The sequence below is a fragment of the Nothobranchius furzeri genome, chromosome 9 (genome assembly GCF_043380555.1).
Source record: "Nothobranchius furzeri strain GRZ-AD chromosome 9, NfurGRZ-RIMD1, whole genome shotgun sequence".
NCBI lineage: Eukaryota > Metazoa > Chordata > Actinopteri > Cyprinodontiformes > Nothobranchiidae > Nothobranchius > Nothobranchius furzeri.
Window position 1 is genome coordinate 53,559,468 of NC_091749.1, and position 24,931 is coordinate 53,584,398.

At 41.4% G+C, this 24,931-nt stretch overlaps 1 protein-coding gene across 1 annotated transcript; it reads right to left on the reverse strand.

Annotated features, from left to right (window-relative positions):
* Nucleotides 1-437: 437 nt before the first annotated feature.
* ddx21 (DEAD (Asp-Glu-Ala-Asp) box helicase 21) lies at nt 438-15,356 on the reverse strand. Its single transcript, XM_015953778.3, has 16 exons — nt 15,188-15,356; nt 14,056-14,382; nt 13,766-13,891; nt 13,597-13,672; nt 13,223-13,401; nt 11,197-11,314; nt 10,877-11,062; nt 10,621-10,766; nt 10,270-10,419; nt 9,958-10,119; nt 9,617-9,736; nt 7,285-7,358; nt 7,032-7,191; nt 2,916-3,050; nt 938-982; nt 438-841 (listed from the first exon to the last, which is right to left on the reverse strand). Exons 1-16 carry the CDS (start codon nt 15,269-15,271, stop codon nt 551-553), a joined length of 2,379 nt encoding a protein of 792 aa, XP_015809264.3. The 5' UTR covers nt 15,272-15,356; the 3' UTR covers nt 438-550.
* Nucleotides 15,357-24,931: the final 9,575 nt, after the last annotated feature.

The window sequence follows — 24,931 nt, forward strand, 5'->3', positions numbered from 1 at the left end:
TCAGTGAGCACTGGGTCAAAGTTTACATGCATGTAATCACTTTTCCTGTTAGCGCTGAACAAATGGCAGGTCCAACATGATGGGAGTCTCACGTCTAGTTAAATTCTCTTCACTCCATTTTAAATTTGACAATTATTTTTCTGTTTTGCAAAAGGTGTCTTCAAGAAGATTAAAAGCTGATCACTGCTACTGTTCCCCAAACATACAATCCAACAGGATAAAACTATAAACCCAGCCTAAGACTCTTTCCAGTCGACACAAAACAATAACTTTATTAAAGCCCTTTTACTGATTTTTTTAAGTGATTTGTTGCTTTAATTGTGCATCATGATCTGAAAAAGTAGGAATGTGTCATTTCAAAGGTTTGACTAATGTCTTCACATTAGGCAAAAAAAGGGAGTCTCGGTGTGTGTTTTTCTTTTACACACACACAAAAATGGAAGTTGATGACTTTATTCAGATAATATGTTGTTTAATCTGACCTGAAATCAGTGCCCTGAATGACAGCCAATAAAAACAAAGTGACAGTTTAGTCCACAGGTTTGACACTTCAGTAATCAAAAGCTTGGCTAAAGGAACGTTTGTGTCCTCCTCCTCCTCCTCCTCCTCCTCTGTTGTTGCCATATCCGCCTCCACCACTCCGGAATCTGTTGCCACGGCCACTGCTTCCCCCAAAATTCCTGTCCCTTCCACCTCTGAAACCTCCTCTGAAACCTCCTCTGTCACCGCGGTTACCGCTGCCAAAGCCCCTGTCGCCACGGTTACTGGTCTGCCTTTCCAGCAGCTCTGGGAGCTCGGTGGCCACAGTCAGCTGCCAGCGGCGGCCGTCGCTCCATGTCTCCTATTGAAGGAGCGAGCCAAATTTGAGGTTTAGAAAGACACGAAAAAAAAGTGAAAATTTGCATTATACTCTAAAAACATGAATTATTGTTCTTACCTGTATCTCCTTGACTTTATCGACTGGGACATCAAAACAAACCCCCTATTATAGACAAGAAAAACAAAACTATCAGTGTTTCTTTCATAAACCCACTTTCATTACTTGCTATCATGTACAACACCAGATGTTTCAGCAATAACATCAATAAAACTACATTTAAAAAGCAGATACCGTAAATCCTCTAATACAGGCCAGTATTCAATTAAAGGCCGGGTCTCCAATTTTGGCCGGTGTCGGAGTCAGCGGAGGTAAATAATGGCCGGTCTCTTATTGTGGCCGGATGGAATGTGGTAACAAGCAAGTACGAGCGTCCCAGCGGCAAGGTTATAGTCCACCAATCAACCAGCAGGAGGCAGTAGGGGTTCACGCAGACCTTTATTAGGCTATTTCTTCAACGCTTTGTAACGCTACAGACACGATCCTCTATCACGCTCCTACCACACAGAGTCACAGTGTCAGTTAACCATGCTAATTCAACCTGCTCCACAGAACACACATCACCTTCCCTGTGGCTTACATAACACTCACACAACACGCAAATCAGCACATAGGAACTAGCAGAACGATAGGAAACACATATAACACAATACCCAGAATGCACCTGGCTTACAACCCCAGCCAGGTCATTACACTATCAAGTTCAAAGAGAACGTGCTGATTATGCTGCAGAACACTCTGGGGAGCAGCAGTAGGGGGTGTATGAACTACAGTAATCCCTCGTTTATCGCGGTAGATGCGTTCCAGACCTGGCCGCGATAGGTGAAAATCCGCGAAGTAGGGACTCCCAGCATGCCCCTCGCGGGGATTCCCTTCACGTCGCACCTACGTCACAAACCGCGGCTATAAACGGAAGTCGCCTTTCCAGCTCACCACTCAGTCATCGTTTCTTCAGATTCACGATCAGAGTTTCCAACCTACCGATCAATCCAACGAACTATCAGCTCATAGTAAGTTATCTTACTTACTTCTGGAAAGCCCGGCATTTCCGTGTCACTTCGTTGACGCTCGAACGCTCGGGGGTTTCCTAGATCAGCCGGCATTTCACCGACGCTATCACTTCCGCGTCTGTGAAACCACGCTCCCTATTGAATTATCGTATGATCACATTCTCTGTGATCAGCAACGCGCTGTGCCAGACCGTAGGTACTGACACGCGATCGTTCATGTCGGTTCATTTCCTTTAATGTTTTCTGTCTTTTATTTGCGCCTGATGCGTTTGGCTGCATGCTGTGGAGCGGGGCGCTGCGGGCATCACCTTGTCCTCCGACGCACTGATCACTGATACGGCCGCCAAACAGTGAGCGCTCCGCTGTTTTTGCGGTCGGTAGATCTTTTAGAACTGCAGTTCAAAGGTAACTCATAAGGTGAATATATATGAACCCAGGCAGCAGTTTTTCTTTAGGATTGAGAGGAGATGCAGGAAGATAATAAACAGGCAGGACAGAAAAATAGTCAAATAAAAACAAGTTAGTTTTTGTACCTGCTGTTGCAACAAACAGACACCATTGAAGGTAATCAGAAGTGAGGAACAGAAAATGAAATAATTATTTTAATGTTTAGAGCAGCAGGAACTCCGAGAGGCTGCAGGCGCATCAGTGAGTTTGCGGCTGCTGCACAGGGGGAGGGGGGAGAGGGCTGAAGCTGGGGGAGGGGGGAGATGGCTGAAGCAGAAACTACCGTTGTTAAAAAGAAATGTGTTTAACTTTGAAAATGTGGGCGCAATTTTAATTGTCAAAAACTCTAGCGAACCATTCGTTCATTTTGCTCAAATAGAAATAGAGGCCTGCCTCTAATACTGGCCCTCCTTCCAATAAAGGCCTGGAGCTTGATGAGCTTGAGTCAAATACAGGCCCGGGCCTGTATTAGAGGATTTACGGTATTTCATCTTATCAAGCCATAAATCTATACAATGAAAAAGGAAATGCACCATCCAGATTCTACCCACATTATTCAAGAAAAATACATGAATGCTTACAGTTCTGTCTTTGAGGAAGGTCATTCTGTGAATGTGGTTTTCAATCTCTTCTCCTAGCTGTTCTTTCATGGTTCTCCAGGCATAACCGATATTATGCATCTCCTGAGAGCACACCAGCTGCATAGTGGTGAAACCCTGCAAAAACAAGCAAAGCATTTGGAAAGAAAAACAAATATTTACAATCCTAAAGGAACAATGAATCTTAAAACAGACCATCCTTGGTTGGCTCTGCTATGTGGGGGAATCTGGGTAAATAAAGTGATGTAGCTGTAATGCCTAGAGCCCATCTGGGTGGTCTTTAAAAAACTAAACATTACAAAATCAGATATAAGCTACTAGACTCTAGAGTCATTTGAGGATGAATGTGCAATAATGTACCAACCTAACCTGGTGGAGTTTGAATGTGTTGACAAAAGACAAAACTTAAGAAAAAAAGCTGAACTTGATGTAAATCACGATGTAAAACAAATCACTATTTTTGTCCATCTTTAATGTTCACTGGTAACTTTAAGTGAGATTTGAAGATATCAGAAGGTTTTTTTTTTAAAGATTAATTTTCATAAGCTGAACATGTAATAAATAAATGTTTTGGATTAATAAAAAATTGGTTTATTTTTAACTAAAATCTTCAAGCATTGGTGGAAATCTGAACTCAATAAAAACAGGCATCAAAAAATAAATTCGTAATTCCTGTGCTTGTTTTGAATACAGCTTCTTTGAGAATAAGTTATAGAAAAGAAAACAAGCAAAGTTTTACACAGGTGAAATTTTAAAGCAGCTTAAAAGGAAAATATTAATAAAATACAGTGTTTCCCCTAGGAATTTTTCCAGCTGTGGTGTGTGTGTGTGTGTGTGTGTGTGTGTGTGTGTGTGTGTGTGTGTGACACGTCTGACCTTTAAGTTAATATTGTTTTATTAGACGCACTCCACTTTGAACTGCACCAATCCAGCAACTGCTGCATTTTAATAACTAGTATTAATGGTGAATACACCAATATTTGCACAAGAGGAATTTTTGTTTTAAACTCTCAGTGACACTTGGGGGGGGGGAAGGAGGGGTTAATTTTTCTTGGCGTCTGGAAAAACATCTTCTGCCCCCCTTTATTTGACTTTCTGCCCCCTTTATTTTGGTCCAAGATCATTACTGGGCTGGCCCTATTAAAAAAGTTCTACACCCCTGCTTAGTAGACTTAATGAAGTATTTTTAAGCCAGTATAAAAATGACTGAAACACTAATTTATATATTTGGCATTAATGACCAATATCTTTGATTTAATTTATTTGTTAAGAACATCAAGATGCATTACAGTGAACATTATAATAAAGTAAAGTTTTCTAGTGCAGAGAGGAGACAACCCATAGAAGCACTGATTTGATCTCATTTCAGAGAAAAATAGAACAGGTCAGATGCACCTAATAAATAAAATTACTAACAAACTCAGGAATCTGTTTCTTTGCTTCATTGTTCTGGTGCTGAAAATATCACTAATGCGGATCAAAGGAGATACACAGATGAATGCACCTCTTATTATTTGGAAATTAGTGGGTGTGGTTTACATCAATACATTATTTTAAATCTGAAATCGATATTCGTGCCGGGATTCCCTCGCTGCGGACGTTCTCTCCGATGACATCATTGGGCATGAGGGGATAAAAGGAACGCTGGATACACGCCCGAGGAGCTACTCCTAACCCATGAGTAGTCTCCATTTCTGCTCCGTTCTGGACACCCTGACTTTGTAGAATACGGTTGTGATTACGTGCGTGTGTTTAGAGGAAAGCCTCTGCATGGTATTCTACTTAAGCCTGAGTGAGTGGTTCCTAGTATTTAGTGCCAATCGCTTCATACTGGTATCTTTGCCTGGACAGAAAACTTCGGGGAGCCTTTTTGCATATAGAAGCTCTTAGAAACCCGTACCAGCCTAAGTAAATATTTCATTTGAAAAGCTACCTGAGATATGTTGATTATAGTCTGTTTTCCAGCTTTTAATTAAAAGCTGTGATTTTTCTTTAGTACCTTTTTTTTTACTCAGGAGTTTTCTGTTGGGCTGTGTCTAGTGGTATTTGTTAGAACCTCCAGCCCCAAGATCAAGTGTAATCTGTGTAACAAAAATAATGTATGTTTTAATTAAATAAGGAAAATATTTTTATACCCAGGTTTCTTTCTCATCTGTTCTCATCTTTTCTCTGTCCTCTTAGCTTCTTAAAGTAAGGGGTAAAGCATAAGTTAAAACCTAACAATATATTTGATCACAATAGTAAAGGAACTATTACAGAGCAAGTTTTTCAATTAAATCAGAACATTAATATTTAAGTGCATGAATTAATACATCTGAACTCATGCAGTAGGAACCAGGAAATATGAAATACTAGAACCAGACACAGCTTTTTATATTCTTTTAATTTGAGTTAACTTATTTTTTCCTAATGTTGTTGGCATTTTTCCAATGGGGGGGGGGGGGGGGGGATAATTTTTAAAACCCGACCGGAGTGGAGGCAGTGACCAACGCATGCCATTTTCGGCTCCGTCTTGTCAAATGCACCATATCCGTTACGACAAAGGTAACTTTAAATATTCAACCGAAAAAGAGGCGAGCTGAAGAAAACCTGGGGAGTACTGAAGAAACGTGAGCAACAGTGAAGCAAGAACAGAGATTGGTTACTGTCTGTGTGTGTGTGCGTGGGGCGGATCAGTTGTGTGTGTAGGGAGGGGTGGGCACTCCATGTGACTGGCCAATCACAGAGCGTGAAGGCAGTCAGTTACCCAATGAGGATTTTTATTCAGAACGATTACAGATATTCACGATTTTTAATCGTTTCATGCTCGTATTCGTCAAAAATGCTTTATCCGCGGCTCATCCCGAGCTGTAACCACCCTGCCCTGCCTCCTCCTCCTTGCTGCCTGCTGGCTGTGATCACAAGCAACAACAGAGTAGTTCCCGCTGCTTCTTCGGGAAACAGTGCAAAAAAATAAAATAAAAATCAATAAAACGGGATCTTTCAGCCGTGGCGGGCCACCACGACTACGCCTATGTAAGGGAAACACTGAAATAGACTTCCCCTATGCTCAGAAAGAACAAATTCAAATTCTGTATATCCTCTGTAGTTAGTGTAGCAATCTATTGTGCAGGGATGGATTAGTTTAGTCTGTGAGATCTTCGTGTTTGGCTAGCAATTAGCTTTTTTAGTTTGCTGACCATTAATTAAAAGCTTAAGAAAAAGATGATTTTTGCTTTTTTGTTGGCATCACAGCGGAGCCTCGAAAGAAAGGAGCAATTTCTTTGGAGGTGAAGCAAAGAGCTAAAAATCTGAGTGAAGATCGGTGCGGCCTACACTCGTTTGAGGAAGCTAAAGGGAGCTACCAAATCATGGGCCGATGGTGACCTGGCTTATATTATATGATTTTTGTCTGACTGATCACGCTTCAAACTAGAAGCTAATGATGGGTATATTAGAACATCCTGGTGGAATGAGCTATACTTTTATGCATGACACAATTAGTCAGCAAAACTGGTGATTAGTCGACAGACAATCAAAGTAGTCGTTCGTGGCAGCCTTAGTTGTTAGCACAAGCTACAACAGGCTGTGGCAGGGTTGTTTACAACAGCAGCTGTCATTTTGCTTTCGACCAGATGGAGAGACAAATTGTAAAATGATTAAGTGTTGCTTTAAGTTTAAAAGAATATGTAGCAGATATAACTAAATGTTATTCTAACTAAATCTATTGTGTCTCAAAACTATAAATATGTCGTTTTTAATAATAAAAACTAAGATTTACTTTCACAGTTGAGAAGAATTATCAACAGTTGATCCTGAACTTTGGACCGTTTGTGCCTTTACGTGGTTTCCATCTTTGCTGGTCCCTCTATTTTCCTCCACAGCACCTAGATTACAACATTGTGTGCCAGTAAAATGTGTTCAGACTGTGGTGCGTACGTTTAACGAAGATTCGGATCACTAAAAATTGAATCAGGGAATTTAATGAATCGAACTGTTCGATGATTCATTTCAGCCATGGAAAAGATGACAATTTCTAATGTGAACAATCAACGCTGTTATGGACTAGTGAGTCGAAAATCAGTGCAGTGTGTGAATGTGTGTGAAGATAAATCTTACGACATCAGAGTTGAGCAGTGATCTCTGTTCCAGACTCGTGGCTCCAGAAATATGAGCCAGAGCAGCAGCAAGTGCATCGACTGCTCCACGCTCCCCAATCAGCCTTTCGGCTGACTCTCTGAAATAATTGATGGCTGTAACTGGAACAGAGTCCAGAAACCTAAAAACGTAAAAAAATATATACATATATAAATGAATAAATGATCACAAAAGGAAATGTTTGTTTTTCCAAACAGAAACCCAGTTTACCTACCTGACAGCATCTTTACTGGAGGACTTGATGATGTCGTTGGCAGTTGGAACACCAACTCTTCTGAATGTGATGCCCTGCAATTAAATAAATAGTTTAGTTTAAACAAAAAATATATTTTGATATCCAGCTTTTGTCGACCAAACAATTTGAGAGCTTCATTTACATTAACTATTTAATCCTGATTAGATGTGTGACCGGTGTGATTATTTGGTGTTCTACCTCAGTCTGGCACTGAGGGTTGTTTTTTGCCAGAGGCCAGTCTCTCAGTGAGCAGACTTTTGGAGGCAAACATTTTCATTTGGGAGTTTCTAAAATGCATTCATGGGATTTTGGCCACCTGTTGATGGAAATCTTTAGTTCAAATGAACAAATAGTCATTAGACTAGAGGCCGACCGATATGTTTTTTTTTTAAGGCTGATACAGAGTTTTAAAGAGTTTTGTTGCTGATGGCCGGAATCTTAAGCAGATTATTAAGGCTTTGCTGGTGTACATAGACACGTTTTAGCAGCACATTGATTGTGAAAGACAACTTAACTCTCACTGTGTGCAATATAAATTAAATAAGTCAATAATCTCTTATAGGGCCCGACCGATATATCGGCCGGCCGATATAGGGGTCATTAACACTATCGGCCAAAAAGACGGCCGATATTGCGCTACCTATCCAGCAGATGGCGCCAGCTCTATGAACTCATGTTGTATGCAGCAGAAGCAATTCAGTCAAGCAGAGACAACGGTGATAAGGAAGTAGGAGGTAAGTCTTCAGTTTTAAGCATATTTGTTGTGTCAGTGGTAAGTTGAACGGTAAAATAAGCAATGACAAAAGTATGTTTCCCCTCAACATGCTTCCTAAGTTTATTGTGTGCCTCGTGGCCTCGTATTGAAAAGTTAACCTGAAAAAATAAAATAAAACTGCCGCAGCATTACGCTCTAGTCTATGCAGAGCTCACGCTGCTTCCCCTTTAGTCATGTAGGGCAGTAAGTAAGTAACATTGGCCTTTTTCTGGTAGATATTCTGGAATATTCTCAGACTATTTCCTCCACTCTTCTTCAGCAGTCTTTTCAAACTCACGCGGTTCACCCGCAGCTCGCGAAAAAAATAGTGCAGACGCCAAAACGATTGCTGCACGGCGCGGGATGGAGCGCCGGCGTGCAGTGCTTCGGCGGCCCATGTAGCCTATAGAATAGGATAACAAGGGCGACGAATGATGGCGGTCCCCGTTTCACAGCGCTTCGGCGGCACACGACCGTTGTCGCAGCTGAGGACTGAGGAGGGGGGGTTGGCAACAAAGCAATGAAACGCTGTGCAGGGAGTCCCCCCTCCTCCCCCTAGCTGGGAGAGGAGTAGGGGCGGTAATACGCGAAACATTCCTCTCTACAATAGAATAAATCTATTGTATTTTTTCAGCCTTATATTTTACATAAGGCTCATACATTGCCACATACTAGTCATTTAACGTATCTTATTTTTATTTTCCTAATACTGTCGGCTATGGAAAGGATCAAAACACAAAAGTGTAAAACTCCAGACTCAGAAAACAAAAAACTTGAATGTTAGATTCATATTGACTGAGTTTGTGTGTTCTGTTGTTTTTGAGATTGTAAAATAAATCTTATTTGCATTACATGGAAACCCTAGTGAGTTATTGAGACAGTTCTTTGGTGTGTAATATAGAAATAAGTTAGCATCAAAAAGGCAGAGAATGAAGGGTTTAATCTTAAGAACATTTGTATTTATTTATTTTTTTTGTGAGGGAGATTTATCGGCCATTTTATCGGCTATCGGCCTTTGTTAAAACGTTTATATCGGTATCGGTCCCAAAAAAAGCATATCGGCCGGGCCCTAATCTCTTAATATTTATTAGATTTCAAATAGAAAACTACGTCAAAACATTAAAACGATGTGTTGGGGTCCTTCGGGTCCTTTCTTCAGTCTAGTAGTGATGGCCCTTGGCCACACAAGCACCTGATTTTTTTTTTTTTTTTTTATTGGCTTTAAAAAATAATTTCAGCCGATGGCCGACATAGAAAAATTTTTATTTATCGGCCGGCCTCTACATTAGACCATATCTCAATTCATGAAACATATTACTAAATTGACACACACATCAATGTGGTGTGACTCTAACTGAATAATTTGCAGATTTTTACCAGCAGCAGCAGCTTAGTTAGGCTCACGTGTTTCCCCCCCAACTTTTAACTAAGCCCTGAAATCAATTTCTACGTTTGATTTATTACGAATATGACTTTTTTTTACTTCCTAAAATTTTGGCAGCCATTTCCATTTTCCTTCCATCTTAACTCAATTCCAGTGGTTACAAAGACACCTACTGCTTTGTTCTCTACGTAGCGCAGCTGATCTTCTTCTTTCCTCTGGTAGAAACAGATGCAGACTCCGGTCCTGCCCGCTCGGCCCGTTCGTCCTGAGCGATGGATGTACGACTCCACATCCTGACAACCACCAGGCAAAAACATTTAAGATAATCTAGTTAAAACTCGAGACTGCTTTTTGTTTTAATTTCTAAACAATTTTCTTCATTTTTTCTCAATCCCATCAACGTTAATTTCCCATTAAAACCAAATAAACAATATAAATACACACACATAAAGTATAACCACCACGATTAATTTTTTAATTCTATTAATAATTTAGTTATGATAATGCATCAAACCTTGGGGGGAGAACACTGGACCACCAGGTCGACTTCGGGGATGTCTAACCCACGAGCTGCAACGTTTGTAGCCACCAGGACCTCAAAGACACCATTCCTGAAGCCTTTGAGTGTCGTCTCTCTCTGTTTCTGTGGAATATCACCATGGAGGGACTGGGCACTCTAAAAGGATTAAAAAATAAATAAATTAATTAGTTGTGAATTTCTAAATAAAAGCAAAGGAAACAACTATGACGGTGCTAAACTGAACATATGAGGGGCATATTTACATTTCACATGTGTTAATAAAATGCTCACTGTCCTATTGTCTACCTGTTTAATGGACGCATTCAGGGACAGTTCATTGGCCTCTTTTTTTGTCTCACAGAAGACGATGGTTCTTCCGTGGCTGCCGCTGTACACCTGGATCACGTCTCCTATCACTGCAGCACGCTGGGACCAGTGACACGCTATGGCCAGATGCTACAGCAGATAGGGACAGGAAATGATTAACAAAAAAGAAAACTGAAGGAGTAAAGAAAAAGATTTGTGTTAAACCAGCAGGAATGATCTTATTGGTTCTCTATTACAGTATTCTGGTACGGAGGGTAAAAGTCTGCATCTAATCTGGTACTGTATTACACACCCATATCCCCTCCCGCCCCCTTTCCTCCCCCCACTTACTTCAACTGTTGTTGCAGCTTTTTGTGTTTTCTTGCCAATCAGGTCAATGTGCTTGCAGCTGGGTCGCATGTATTTCTTGGCCACGTCATAGACCCAGGTGGGGCAGGTGGCCGAAAACAGAAGTGTCTGTGGGTTAGAGGCACTATCTATAGGGGAAGAAACCGGTAGTTACTTTGATGTGTTCACCTAAACCATCTTTCACATGAAATCATGGATTAACACAAAACTCTTGTTTACCAATTTGATTTAAATGTACCTTTCTTATACGAGCAACCCAAAATCTCCTCGACCTGTTCTGCAAACCCCATGTCCAACATTTGGTCCACTTCATCCAGAACGACATGTTTAAGTTGAGAAAGGTTGAGCTTATGGTTCTGAAGGTGATCTTTAATCCGACCAGGGGTTCCAACCAGAATATCAATTCCAGTACGTGTGGCATCGACTAAAAGAAAAAAATATTATTCTCATTATGAAATGTGTAGGACTGCACAGAAAGCACATAAAAATAGGCCACAGGTATATAAACACTGTATTTTTTTCCATCAAATTTCAGCCACTTCAAAAAAATAAACGTACTTTGTGGGTTGTATGAGCTTCCTCCATAGAAACACGAGATCACTAGTCTTTTTGAAACATCTTTGAAATCCTTCGCGACCTGGATGGCCAACTCTCTGGTAGGAGTCAACACCAACACCTGTGTCAGAAAAAAATAACACAATTGTACCCAGGTGAAGGAAAAAAAAATACATTAAGGTAAAACTATACTACTGTCAGAAGTAGGGTTGGGCATTGAACCGGTTCCAACTGTTCATTTTTCCCGGAAAAGTTCAAAGTTTATTTTTTCGATTCCTAGTATATCGACGGAAGAGGAATTTGCGGCCGATCTCCGTGAAAAATAAATGTGATCTGCAAATTGTGATCACCGCTTTCTAGAGCTGATCACACCAGCTGTCTGTGTGCAGCACCGAGTCCCCCCTCCCCCCACCCAGCGGCCAAATATAAACAAACGTGTCTGACGAACTTTTACTCCGTAATGTAAACTTTAACTTCTGTAGCGAAAATGCGCCAGAGAGGAAACTTGTTAAAATACGTCAACACGGTGGATTTAATAGAAGCTTAAAAGAACAAACTCTGGACGGTGTGAGGTGAGTTTGTCTCACTGCAGAAATAAAAACACACATGGAGTGTCAGCAGTCAGATGCAGCCGCTCACCAACACTCGTGTGTGTGAGCATGAGAAGGCTGAACAATAACCAGTAGGATAATTAGTCACCATGCTAGAAGCTTCTCTGTTGTGGACCACACCAGCTTCTGCCACAATAAATAATTATAATAATAAATAACATTTTTTTATTTCCTTTCTGAACTATTTCTGTTGAGAGTTTTAATTAGGGATGTGAATCTTAGAGCAACTCACGATTTGATTCGATTCCGATTCTTGGGGAGCCGATTCGATTCAGAATCAATTCTCGATTTAAATCGATTCACAATCAGTATTAACGAAGAGTGTCAGCTCCAGGATTAACTACTTTGTTGTTCAAGTTAGTTAAAGCTATGGGACATTTTTATTTGACTTTAAACTGGTCATGCTCCAAAAATGCAAATTTACAATGTAAAATAAAGTGATTCTAAAACTGTTAACAGAAGCAATATTTTGACCAAAAGGCAACATTTATTTTTGCTTACCTTGTAAAATATAACAAATCTGTAGTTACCTCACAGTTGCTTTGAAAGTAATATGGTCAAATACTTTTCATGTATGTGTAGAAACAAGTTACATGAGTAATCCTGAGTACTCATCAACTTAGAAAATAAATATGGGAATATCTCAAATTTCTGAGTATGGAAAAATTTACATTCAAGTGCCCTCTTATCAGCAGATTCAAACATAAATCATCTCAATTTATGGGACCACAAAAGTAAACGGAGTACTGACTCTCCTAACAAAGATCGAAAAAGTGCATCTCAAACCTGTAACATGCCAAATATTTGAGTTCTTGGAATCAATTCTGAACCTTTGTGAATCGATTCTGAATCTTTATAAATAAGAATCCAGATTCAAACTTGAATCGATTTTTTTCAGCACCTCTAGTTTTAATGTTTAAAATCTGTTAAGATTGTTACTGACAGCAGCTGCATTTAAGTTTCACTTCCTGTTCTGACTGAATGCTGCTGCAGCATGGAGGTGTAGTTCTCAGTCATCCTGGACATGATCATCCTGAGAGTTTTAGCTGAAAACAGCTGGACGTTTCTGGATATGTTGGAGACATTTAGCCTCTCATCCCAGAGGCTTCTTCCAGACTTTGGTTGTGGTCAGAAACAAACACACTAGTTGTGCTGCAAGTCTTTTTCTTTTCTTCTCCCAAACATGTTTTTGTCTAAATGAAGGTGATGTTGTTGTTCATAGAATTAAAATTCATGTTGAAGTTAAGATTATTTCATCAGGCAGGACCTGTGGTTAGCTGGCTCATGTAAAACATGTCATGTCTTGAAAGAATCGGAATCGGGAATTGATAGGAACCGGAATCGAAACGAGGAATTGGAATTGTTCAAAATCAAACGATGCCCAACCATAGTCAGAAGTGAGCTTATTTACTGTGCACCTTAGGAGGACGGCCTCTGATCTTCTGCTCTGCTTCCTTCTGGAGCTTCTCCACCAAGGGAATAGCGAAGGAGAAGGTCTTTCCTGTTCCTGTGCGGGCTTGGGCGATGACATCCTCCCCATCGTAAACAGGATTAAAAGATTTTACCTGAATGTCAAACAAGTAGGAAACTCCTCGAGCTAAAGATTTGATTGAAAAGTGACAAAAAAAAAAAGTTTAGATGAGAAAGAACAAATTCTCTCCCAAGAACAGAACGAGAAAAAAAAATAAACGTAGAATATAAAAAAAAAATACCATACATAAGAACTACAGTTTAAATCTATTTAGCAGCTTTTGTCAAATTAACAGATATATAAAAGGTTTTCTATGTTTACCTTTCAGTTTATCAATAGTGATTTGGGAGATTCTGAAATTGGAGAACGCTCCTTCTCTCTGCTCTGGTGTCAGTTCCTAAATTAAACAAAATATGGATTATTAGCTTTTTCAGAAGCACTAAAATAATTAAACATGTTTTAACAGGACTATAAATATCCCAGCTCTTACGTTTTCTCTTTCACCGTCACTGGCTGAGTCATCACTGGACTGGGATGGAGTCTGAACTGGTGTGTTTGGGGCAGAATGACCATTGGTTGTTGCCACAGGACTTTCCATTTTTATCTTCTTGTTTTTCTAAACTCACCCCAAACAAAATAAGACAGTAAAAACAGGTCAGAAACAGAATATTTATGCACCATAACACTATCACCCCACAACAGATGGTGTTGGTTATCAGAAAACAGAATCCAAAATGTCACCTTTTATCAACAGGAAGCTGTAAATCTGCCCAAACTTACCTCTGTTGCTTTTTTCTTTTTAGTTTTCTTTGGTGATTCTACACCATTGCTGTTTACGTCTGTGGCTTCATCTATATGGCCATTGACTTGGTCTGCTGCCAGTTTATCTTTTTTCCTTTTAGTTTTCTTTGGTGATTCTACACCATTGCTGTTGCTGTTTACGTCTGTGGCTTCATCTATGTGGCCATTGACTTGGTCCGCTGCCAGTTTTTCTTTTTTCTTTTTCTTTTTTGGTGCAGGAGGTTCACAGTCTGGATCCTGCTGCTCCTCCAAGTCCTGCTGCTGTTGCTTCTTCATCCTTTTGCCCTCCTTGGACTTATTCTTTATCTTCAAGAAAATCAACGCAATTTACATAAATTAAATAATCAGAGGCAAACGTTTAAATTAAATTATTACTAAATATCACAGAGTGCATTATCCTGATGATTTTTTCATGAAGATGCACTCTTTCCCTTCATTTACTCTTTTACCAAGTTTGGCATCTCACATGGTCCCAGGGATCCATGATGTAACTTCAAAGAAACTGATTGATCAGACCAGATCACATTTACTTATTGTTAATAAATGGTGTTTTTAAACACATCAGCCTCAAACACTGACTAAAGATTAAGGTATGGTTTACGCAATAAGCTGAGACAAAAAAAGCTGCTTAATTATTCAAACTGACTCAAAATACACCATCAGAAATGAAAACTATTTCAGTCAAATGTCCTGTTTAAACATCATGGACAGCTGAAGAATTGCGTAACGCGTCACCAAGACAGATACACACACAAAAACCTTCTCGTCGTGGCCAGTCAACTCGTGGTTCCATATGTTCTACAGATCAGCTGAATGGGAGGACGTTGTGTACGCAACGTTAGCTACGCAAAAATATGCTAACACCACGTTAGCAAGCTAATCACTAAACAAAGCTAAATTATGACAGTAGCCAAAGCAGGGAAACATGTATGCTGTTGTTTTGTTTCTGGTTTTGTCTTTTTCTTTTATACAAATTACAATCGTTTATCATTTAGCCGGCGTTTAGGCTTAGCGCGGACAGCCACATGTTGTCAACATGGAGGAGTCGACGGAACATCGTAGGAGACACTTTTATTACACTTTTTGGGTTGACACGACTTCCAACACTCACCTTTAAGGTTTTAGCCTCCGCGACAGTGTCCATATCTTGATCCATGGTGAATTCCTCGATTTCTGAGATGATCTTTGCTGGCATTTCTCTACCCAGTTGGAAACCCTCAGCGTGGACACAGGTAAAGCTACGGGCACGCGGATAGAAAGGAACGCGAGAGGCGGCGGCGCGCGGATACGCGGTCGCGAGCTTGACCCGGAAATATAAACTATTGTGGGACTACCATAAGTCTTGATCGAACAACGTTTTGGAAAGACTTTAGCAGATTTATTATCGGACAGCTCTGCAAAGACTTTGTTTTAAAATGGGAAAATGTTGTATTTTGTTTTTTTCGCAAGCACAGAAAGGAAGATGTATACTTTGTTATAAATTTGTTAATTATTCTAGCTAAATTCTATCTCCACAAATGCACATATAGTAACCAAAAACCTAATTTCAAGCACTATTATAGTGACACTCTATCTTACATAAAATTGATTAGTGGACCACTAAACAAAAAAGCTTTAAAAACTATAACTATTTGCACCACCTATAATTTATTTGGATGTGTGTAACATTTCTGTAGTGCACCACCTGGCATATGTTTCATCTTCTTTGTTCAATTTTGTATGCAATTTGTTTGTATACTTATCACCTTGTTCAATAAAGTTTTGAAAAAAACGCCTTGATCGAGTCAAACGACTTTTTTAACCCCCCTCAACCCCCCCCCCCCCCCCCCCCCCCCCAAAAAAAGCGCCTATTGACATTTCTCAGGTCCCTTTGCTACTTTCTGTATAACGTTCTTGTAGATATTCCTTACAGACTAACAAATAAACAATTTGCACTCTGAACCGTTCTTCCGGGAGTAAGGAAAGAGAATGTGCAGCCAGGTGCTACTCTAATGGCGGAGTGAACAGTCGCAATATTGCAGGCTCTGTAGTAAAATAGATTTTCCATTAGTCCTTGAATGTTATTTGAGTGCACTTTACTAAGAGAAGTTAGATAATTGCGAACGGATTCTTTTCTGGCAAAAAAAAAACTTTTTCTAAACGCTTTGTTATTTTTTTTAACTTTTTTTAAATCTTCGTTTTCACATACTTTCAGTTTACATTGTAACCTCAACGTACTGAAGAATGTAACAATTACAAATGACCTCACATGAGGAAAATAAAAAATTACATTTAAAACTTGCAACGATTACCAAATGACACTACCATGAAATAAATTATGATGCACAATAATAATTAAAATAAAATTATATCAACAACAAACAAAAAATGTTCAGAGGTTGATATTTCAGCATTGCATTTCAAACATGTTTGATTCATTGGACTGTAATTTAAAGAACAAGAAACTCAGACATTGTTTCATACAACTCAGTTATAGATTGGTTATTTTCTGATGATACTCTTAGAGATGTTGTAATTTGTTTTATTTCATTTTTAAAATGGTTAATGTTAGGCTTGCTGTTTTTCCATAGTCTTATGTATATGGTATTTTCCTATGACGAAAATAATGTTCACCATTTTGGATTTCTTTTTTGGAAAAGCATCCATGTATATCAACACTTTAGATTTGTTAAGCCATACATCATTTCTCTCAATATTTAACAATCGATAAACATCCTTCCAAAAACCAATTGTTACTGAACACGAGAAGAAAAGGTGCTCAATAGTTTCACATTCTGTCATACAAAAGACACGGATTCATATTAAAATTAAATCTTTTTCTTAATGTTTCGACAGCAGGATAGATATTATGTATTATTTTGAATTGAATTTCTTTCAACTTGGGTGCAATTGGCCATTTAAGATAGCTGCAATATGGCTTTGTTAATGTAGTTTCATATCCTGTGATTTTTGTTTTCGTTGGTTTTTCAAAATCATAGAATAACTATTTTTAAACATACTTCCAAGTACATAGTCATTACATTTTTGTTCACCTAATTTAAATGAGCCAATTTTCAACTCAGGAAGTTTAATCACCACATTTGAATTAAGCAAGATATTTTTAATTGTGAATTTTAAGGGAAGTGGAATAGCTCTACTGATTTGATTAAACTCTAACAGAGCATTTGAAATTAAAATTTTTGACAAAACATTCAAATTGTAACAAATTGCCATTTTGATCCATCAAGTCTGTCACATATAAAATATTTTTATCATACCACTCTTTTTTAAATATAGTCTTCCTATTAATTACAACGGCTCTATTATTCCGCAAGGTGGGGCTGTGTGGTGTAAAGTTGTGGCTGAATATCATTTTCCAGTAGAGCAGTATTTGTTTATGGAAGTCAGATAGTTTGATTGGTATTTTAGATATTTCAAAGTCGCATTTTAACAGGAATTCTAATCCTCAAACCTTTTGGAAAATACATTTTGGTATGTGGAACCATATAGAATGTGGTTGTATTAAAAAAGCTTTTATCCAGTTTAGCTTAAGTAAACATATCATGGCTTCAAAATCAGCAGTCTTTAACCCACCATGTTTATAGTCTTTAACCATCACAGACTTTTTAAGGTAGTGTGTCTTGTTCTTCCATATAACATTAAAAATGATCGAGTTTACTTTTTTTATCATTTGGGGGGGGGGGGGGGGCATAAAGAGACTGACAAGGATAGGTTAATTTTGATAAGCCCTCTGCTTTTGTTAATAAGATTCTGCCAATGATAGTAAGATCTCTCATGAGCCAGTGGTTGAGAGATCTTCTCATACCATCTATTTTTTCCTTTGTGTTTAGTTCTTCACTCTTATTTCTATCTTTGGACAATGGTAAACCTAGGTATTGGTGTCAGTGACTTTACAGCAATCCTCACACTAAGCAAGCATGTAGCGACGGTGGAGAGGAAAACTCCCTTTTTACAGGAAGAAACCTCCAGAGGATCCTGGCTCAGTATAAGCAGCCACCCCACGATTCACTGGGGATCAAGAAGACAGAGCAGACACACACACACTCACACCAAGTAATGTTTCTATGGTTACATTGTGATTTCTTAGTAAATATTCTATTTGGTGAGAGATAAACATTATTGTATTTATCCTAGTGAATCTATAATTAAACAGGTAAACATATTCATTGTCAAGGAAAGTTGAATGTTATTATCAGGAGAGGGAGAATGATTAAATGGTTAGCAACAGTATTCAAGACGATTGCCCCCTCCATGAGGCTGCCACAGCTCAGCAGAACATCATTGTAGCTTCTTCTGGGGAGAAAAACACTTAAGAGAAAAATACAAAGTTAACAGCTGAAATTGCAGAAAATAATACAGTTAAAGAGCAGATTGTAGAAGAAAGTAGTAGAGTGTGAAAAGTGGTCAGTGTATCCACCAGCAGTCTAAGCCTATAGCAGCATAACTACAGAGATAACTGGATAACCCAGCCTTTTTAGATGGAGGCATGTTGGAGGCAGGTGTTGGGGTAATTAGGAGCGAGTAATTAGTAATTAATTAATTACTTTTGGATTCTTCAATAAATTCTGTAAATATGGGAATATTTACCAATGTATTAATTAATTAAGATACTCTTACGAATCTACGGGGCACCATTCCCTTTAATTAGAAAGGGAAATGAATCCAAACTCTTATCAGTCTATCAAAAGGGTGGAATCCGTCAGGAGCAGAGATTTTAAATCGACACAAGAAATCGGAGACAAATCTGAATTTTATAACATTTAATTAAACAAGGAGATTAATAATGCAAAACAATTTTATATAATTGAAGATGTGTGTGTGTGAATGATGTCCCCACAAACACTAAAAACACGTACGTGTGTGTGTGTGTGTGTGTGAGATGGAGGATGTATGAATGGGGCTTTGTTTTCCCAGGTGTGTGGGGAGTGTGTGTGTCTGATAAGGCTGGAGGATGTGTGTGTGATTTTTCTTCTCTCTCAGATGCAGGCAAAGGAATTAGACTTAGTGACTTAAAAATCACAGTAAAACTTAACTTTAACACTTCAAAAGTTGACAAAACACTTCAGAAAGATTGATAAACAACAAAGGTCACTCGTAAATTAACATCTGACAGTTTAAACAGCCTGGCCACAGCTGGAAACTATTTAAAGATATTAACGATGACAAATAAACAGTTTACTCTCTACCAAATAACCATGTGAGCGAATTTTGATACGGAAGAAGAGAAAAACCGTCTGATAATTTGAAGCAAGTCACGCGGTCGACTGCTTATCTTGGTCTAGAAGAGACGAGAAAAGGTAAACGTTTAAATGAAATAAAACTTGCAGGAGATAACAGCTGTTCCGGGGCAAAACAAGGCGTCCCTTTGTGTTCCCTGGTCAGATGTGATTTACGCTTCTCCGTTGTTTCTCCCACTGGTGTTTCTCCATGGGATCAGCTGGACAGAGAGAGCAAAGTTTCTTTGTGCTGAGTTTGATAACTTACAACGTCTTCGTGAGCTTGATGGTTTTGGAGTTGCTTTTCCAGCGGCTCAGTGTTCGCACCCTTCAGCCTCCAGGCCTCGTGCGTGCTTGAGTTGAATGGAGCTGGAGCAAGCAGCGTGTCCTTTACACCAGTGCAACTGGTATACAAGAACAGTTAAGTTTCGTTTTTCGCTGAAACTTATAGTTTTTGAGCTGGTTGTTGTGGTGACGTCATCACCTTGCTTCCCTATGCAAAGCATCATGGGAAATGAAGTGTCTCTGGTGCTGATGTTATTATCTGCTTTTTCAGAGCAATTTAAGCACAGTATTTTTGGAGAAAATCACTGCATAGTAAATTCCTCATGAGGGCATACCCTCAACATTCCCCCTTTTGGTTTCGGGGATCGCGCCCAAAGCTCGATCGTCGGAAGCACAGATGGGTTTGTTCCTCATGACGTTGGTCGACTTGGTTGTCGGAAGCACAGATGGGTTTTGTCCCTTAGGAGGTTGGTCTCCTTGGATGCCTTTGTCTTTGGTCTTTGTCTTGGATCCTGGCGCCTTTGGTCTTTGTCTTTGTCTTGGATCCTGGTCAGGCACAAAACAAAAGAGGATAGAAAACGGGATAGTCCCCAACGCGCATAACGAGAAGAAGCCACCCATGCAGGTGGTAACAATGATGATGTCGTCCATGCAAAAGGTAGTAGTAGAAGAAGGAAGGTTGGTGGGTGGTTGACTCCACGAGGGGACACAAGGGCATCCGTCAGGGATAAAGGGTCATCTCACCGCCGGCCATACAGTTCAGTTCATGGAGCACGCGGTGATGTACTAGGTCCATAGTTCGCAAACGCGCATTGACCTATGTGGTCCCAAGATTCCCCCCTTTTTGGTCCAAAGGGTGGATCAGGACAGTCTTTGGGCTAAAACAAGGACCATAAACTAAGAGGTACTACAATGTGCTGGGTGGCAGACAGAGTCATTGACAGACTGAGCTGGGCCGGCACATAACCACTCGCTAAAATGTGACCAAGTAAGAAACAAAAATACAGAAAACCCAAAAACATATCATAACATCCAAGAAAATTCATAGCAACCTTGAGGTCTCATAAAATACATTCTTAAGTAATACTTTCAGTGTATAGCTTATAAAGAATGTGACATAATGCAACACTCAGATAAAAATATGAGGTAACTAAAGTGAAACTACTCTTAGGGTTACAGAATAACAAATAAAATGTTGCTCACCCCCTTTAGACCGGTGTGGTACATTCATGCTTGGAGTTTCCCCGAACGCGGTCACGAGGCACACCGTAGGTGAGCAGGTGCATCTTATCTTGGAGTTTATTAACACGCCTGTAGGCGGGATAAGCTATCACGGCCGTGACGAGCCATCCCAGCCCCAGGGCGACCAATGTGCAGATTAAGGTGGTATAATCTGTATCTATGTAGCGTCTTGAGTATCTATTCATGGGCGTCAGAGTAAGTTCACGCGGGGTTTGTGTGAACTTAACAAGTTTGGTTCCTTCAATCAGCAATTGTTGGTCAATTTCTAAATCGATGGTAAAGTTATAACCCTGGAAAGCGTCCATGATCTCAATCTCTGAATCATGCTGTTCGAGGTTGAGGTGATGGAGTGCCAGGTTTTTAGTTCAAGGTGGATTTGTGAAAGGTGTACTGTAGAGGGGGTAGCAGTTGTCAAACTATCTTTGAGCAGGTCCAGTGGTACCAAGAAGGTGGGAATACAACCTTCAACCAGGCTGTCCAGAGTAGAACTCATTTCCCTGAGCAGGTCCTGCATCAAATCTCTCACCACTCGTGTGTACACAATATCCTGATGTATGGTGTCAGACAAAGTCTTGATTGCATGTAGAGATTCATTAATCAGAGCAGAATGTAGGTTGACAGGTACAAGAGTACCCTGTAAGGTTTTAGTGAGTACTTCCTGTTAGAGGTCTAGGAGGAGTTTCTCTTGGTTAGTGAAAGTGATGGTGGGGGGGCCTTGTTCTTTGTCGGTTAGTACATGTTAGTGGGTTAAACATGCACTTCCCCCCTTTCCATTTCCATGCATAGAACTATGTGGAGACTATGTCCACCTCCTGTGGGGAGTCTGGTCTCTGTACCCGCGGGGACGGTTTAACGTAGGGTTTGATTTGGTTTGCATGCACCCATTTGTAGACAGGCTCCTGTCTGGCTTTGGTGATGAGTAACCTGTATGCAACTGGAGAGAGTTTTGCTTGTTCAGTGCACAATAGTCTATGGTGAGACGCCACTTCCCAGTCGGTTTCAGAACCGGCCAGATGGGAGAGTTGTAAGTGGAGTTACACTCTTTGACGATGTTTTTCACCTTCAGCTGATCGAGGATCTCCTGGATCGACTCATAAGCAGCGAGGGGAATCTTGTACTGGCGTACAAAAGTAGGAGGGGCATTCGGGTTCATTGGAATGCGAACCGTGTGCAGGTTTGTGAGTCCACAGTCCAGGGAGTCCCTGGATAAGATGGACTGAAAGTCTGAGAACAGGCTTCTAAGCTCTGCTCTCTGCTCCTCTGATTCCAGCGCATCCGCTTTGTCAAGCTGCTGGCTGACTTCGGCCTCTAAGCCGTTATAAGGTTCAGAGGAGGAGGGTCTCTGGTGTTCCGGGCTTTCAACCAGTGACCCAGATGGTTGAGTGTTTATTGCAAAAGCCGTTAGACACTGACCGCCGTCAGTATCTAAGGTCGCACTGCAAATGGGTTCCTCAGGAAGGGCTTCATGCCGCTTGATGGTAATCATTTGTGAGAGGAAAGTACTGAATGTGTCTGCACCAACCTGTCTGTCGTTCAAGAACAACGGGAGTTGTCCGATCACGGGGACTGAAAGTTCGAAGTCATGGAATGAGCTATCTATCAGCATGCCCAAGTGTTTTCCTGCCGGCATGTGGATAGGACTCCGGGTCGGATTTTCAACCAACAAGTAGGCAGAACGATTGTTCAGCTCCAAGAGTGGCGTGCCACAGAAGGCTAAGTTGAGCTCCAAGAAGTGTGGTGATGGCTGGAAGAAGGCTTGGGTGCCTGGCAGTTTCTGATGCTTCATCAGAGTCAGACGAACAGGCACTCCTTTGACCAGTGGGGGCAGAACCGTGCTGGCCTCAACCACTGCACGGCAGGCCTGTGGAATGGTCTGACCGGACAGCAAGTGTTCAGGGCCTTCTGAGCGAGGCTCAGAGGATGGTGTGGCCCGGGCCCAAAGGACTTGATTGCAAGTGTCCAGCTGGGCACCTAGTTGAACCAGCAGATTTGCTCCAATGAGCGCAGATGGATCAAGCTGTGGTATGATGCTGCATGTATGTGTGAGCTGTCTTGCTCCAAGCTGGATAGTCAGAGAGCAGACCTCTGGCGCTTTCAGGAGCCTCTGCGGCCAAGTAGGTGACAAGAGCCGATGGCTACGTGTCACACTGACCAGAAGGGGGTCCTTCTGACGCAGGTGTTCAAATGTCTGCTGACTGATGGCTGACTTTTCCGACCAAAGAGCAAGGCGAGCATCTGATATGTGGGTGCAGTTGATGGTGAGACCACCAAGTATGTATGGTGCATATGGCTGCAGGCTGACGTTCTTCAGCGAGCAGAGAAAAGATGAATGTGTGCGGAAAGGAGTTCCAGGAGCGGTTTCGTGCCTTTGCAGGCGGACATCGTCTGTGGGAGCCGTAGGGAGGGGCATGACCTTGGAACAAGGGTTTTGCGGCTCACTTATGCTGACTTCAAGAATGGAGGATGGTCGGCTGCTATCCGGGTTCCAGGGCTTAGGTGTGTCCACCTGGGCCCAAAGTTGACCCTTCTGGCAGTCGATGAGGGGAGCTAGACGTTCGAGCAGGTCCTGACCAATGAGAAGTGGTTCAGTGTCTAGCTGACAGACATAAAACGGGTGAACCAGAGTCATGTCTTGGAAGGTGATGTCCAGCCACGCCCGGTGAGTGATACACTCCCGGGTCTGGGTGTAGCTGGTGATTTTCAGGTCACAAGGTTCGACCTGGACTGGTTTCCCGAGCGACCGCATGGTGTCGGACACGCGATGGAACAGTGTGGAGCACATCAGGGTGATTTCTGAGCCGGTATCCAGCAGAGCATCAACCTGTATGCATCCACCTACGTTGGTGCTACAGTACAAACGGCGAGCATGATCATGGTTTGTTAAGTCACCAAGGAACTTCAGAAATTTAGTATCAGGTTTCTCTGGGGGGTAGATTTCAGGAGACTCCTGTGACCTACCAGTAGTGTTCCCCCAGCTGATCAGGTAGGTCTTGGCCACTCTGGGGGGTTGAGCCACGCCTAGTCCTGCGGACGGTGGCTCTGGGTCTGGCTTCTTAGAAGAAGACTTTGGTGCAGGGGTCTCATCTGCAGATCTCAGCTGTTCCTTCTGTTTAGCTAGGAACTGCTGAAACATTTCCTGGAAGTCGGCTTTGGTCAGGGACTCATCCGCAGACTCACGTTCGGGACTTACCTGTTGGCGGCGCTCCTTAAACTTTCCTTTGGTCTGACCTGCCTGCCGTTGGTTCTGGTTGGGCCACTTCCTGTCTGATTGTCTAGACCTAGGCGGCCAATCAGCACCCCCCTTCCCCTGTTGAGGAGATTGGGACTGCTCTCGCGGTTTAGCAGGTCTAGGTTTAGCAGATTTTGGCTTAGTGGGTGGAGCTTCTGTGCCTTCGAGCTCCAAACGCGGCTCGGCGTCGGGAGCTAGGTGCATGACGCGGTGATGTGCGTCAGGCTTTTGGGGCTTCCCGCCTGCTTCCCAAGCCTGTTGGGCGTACCTCCTAATCTCCTGAGTTGTCAGTTTTTTCATCCGACAATACATTGAGACTTCGGAGCGAACACACTCGTGCAGGTTGTGAATGAAAAGGGATCTGAAGGCAGGGTCTTCCTCGAGCCCAGGGCCGTTTCGACCTTGGAAATAAGCACTTTTGAGTCGGCGATAATACTCTCTGGGGGGTTCATTCCTCCCGTGTTTGATGGAGAAGGCCCCCATTGTAGCTGACACAGAGTCTGCATACGTGGCGTATTCATCTCTCAACGCTCGGCAGAGCGAGGAGTACCGATCTCGAATGTCAGGTGGTAAAGTTTCCATGAAACCGTGCACCGTTCTAGATGTGGTTTTCCAAATTAGCTTGAGCTTTTCCTTTGAAGAGGGTGTTGGAAGATCAAGCAGACAACGTTCTATCTCCCTGAGATAATCGTCGACATTGGATTTACCGGTGTTAGGATCAAAGCATTCTATGTCTTTAGCTAGCGATTCAATTTGACGTACACGGAGTCCTGACTCACGGTACGGCGTGTCATCCTCTGACTCTGACCCACGGTCTGTCTCAGAGTGCGCTGGATATCGCTGGTGTGTTCTGGGCTCCCAATGTTGACTCCTGGGGCCCAAA

Coding starts and splice junctions, on each gene's coding strand:
- ddx21 (XM_015953778.3), bottom strand. CDS start 15,271: ATGCCAGCAAAGATCATCTCAGAAATCGAGGAATTCACCATGGATCAA. Junction 7,192..7,284: donor TCCAGTAAAGATGCTGTCAG/GTAGGTAAACTG, acceptor TTACGTTTTTAG/GTTTCTGGACTCTGTTCCAG. Junction 983..2,915: donor CCTTCCTCAAAGACAGAACT/GTAAGCATTCAT, acceptor TGTCTATAATAG/GGGGTTTGTTTTGATGTCCC.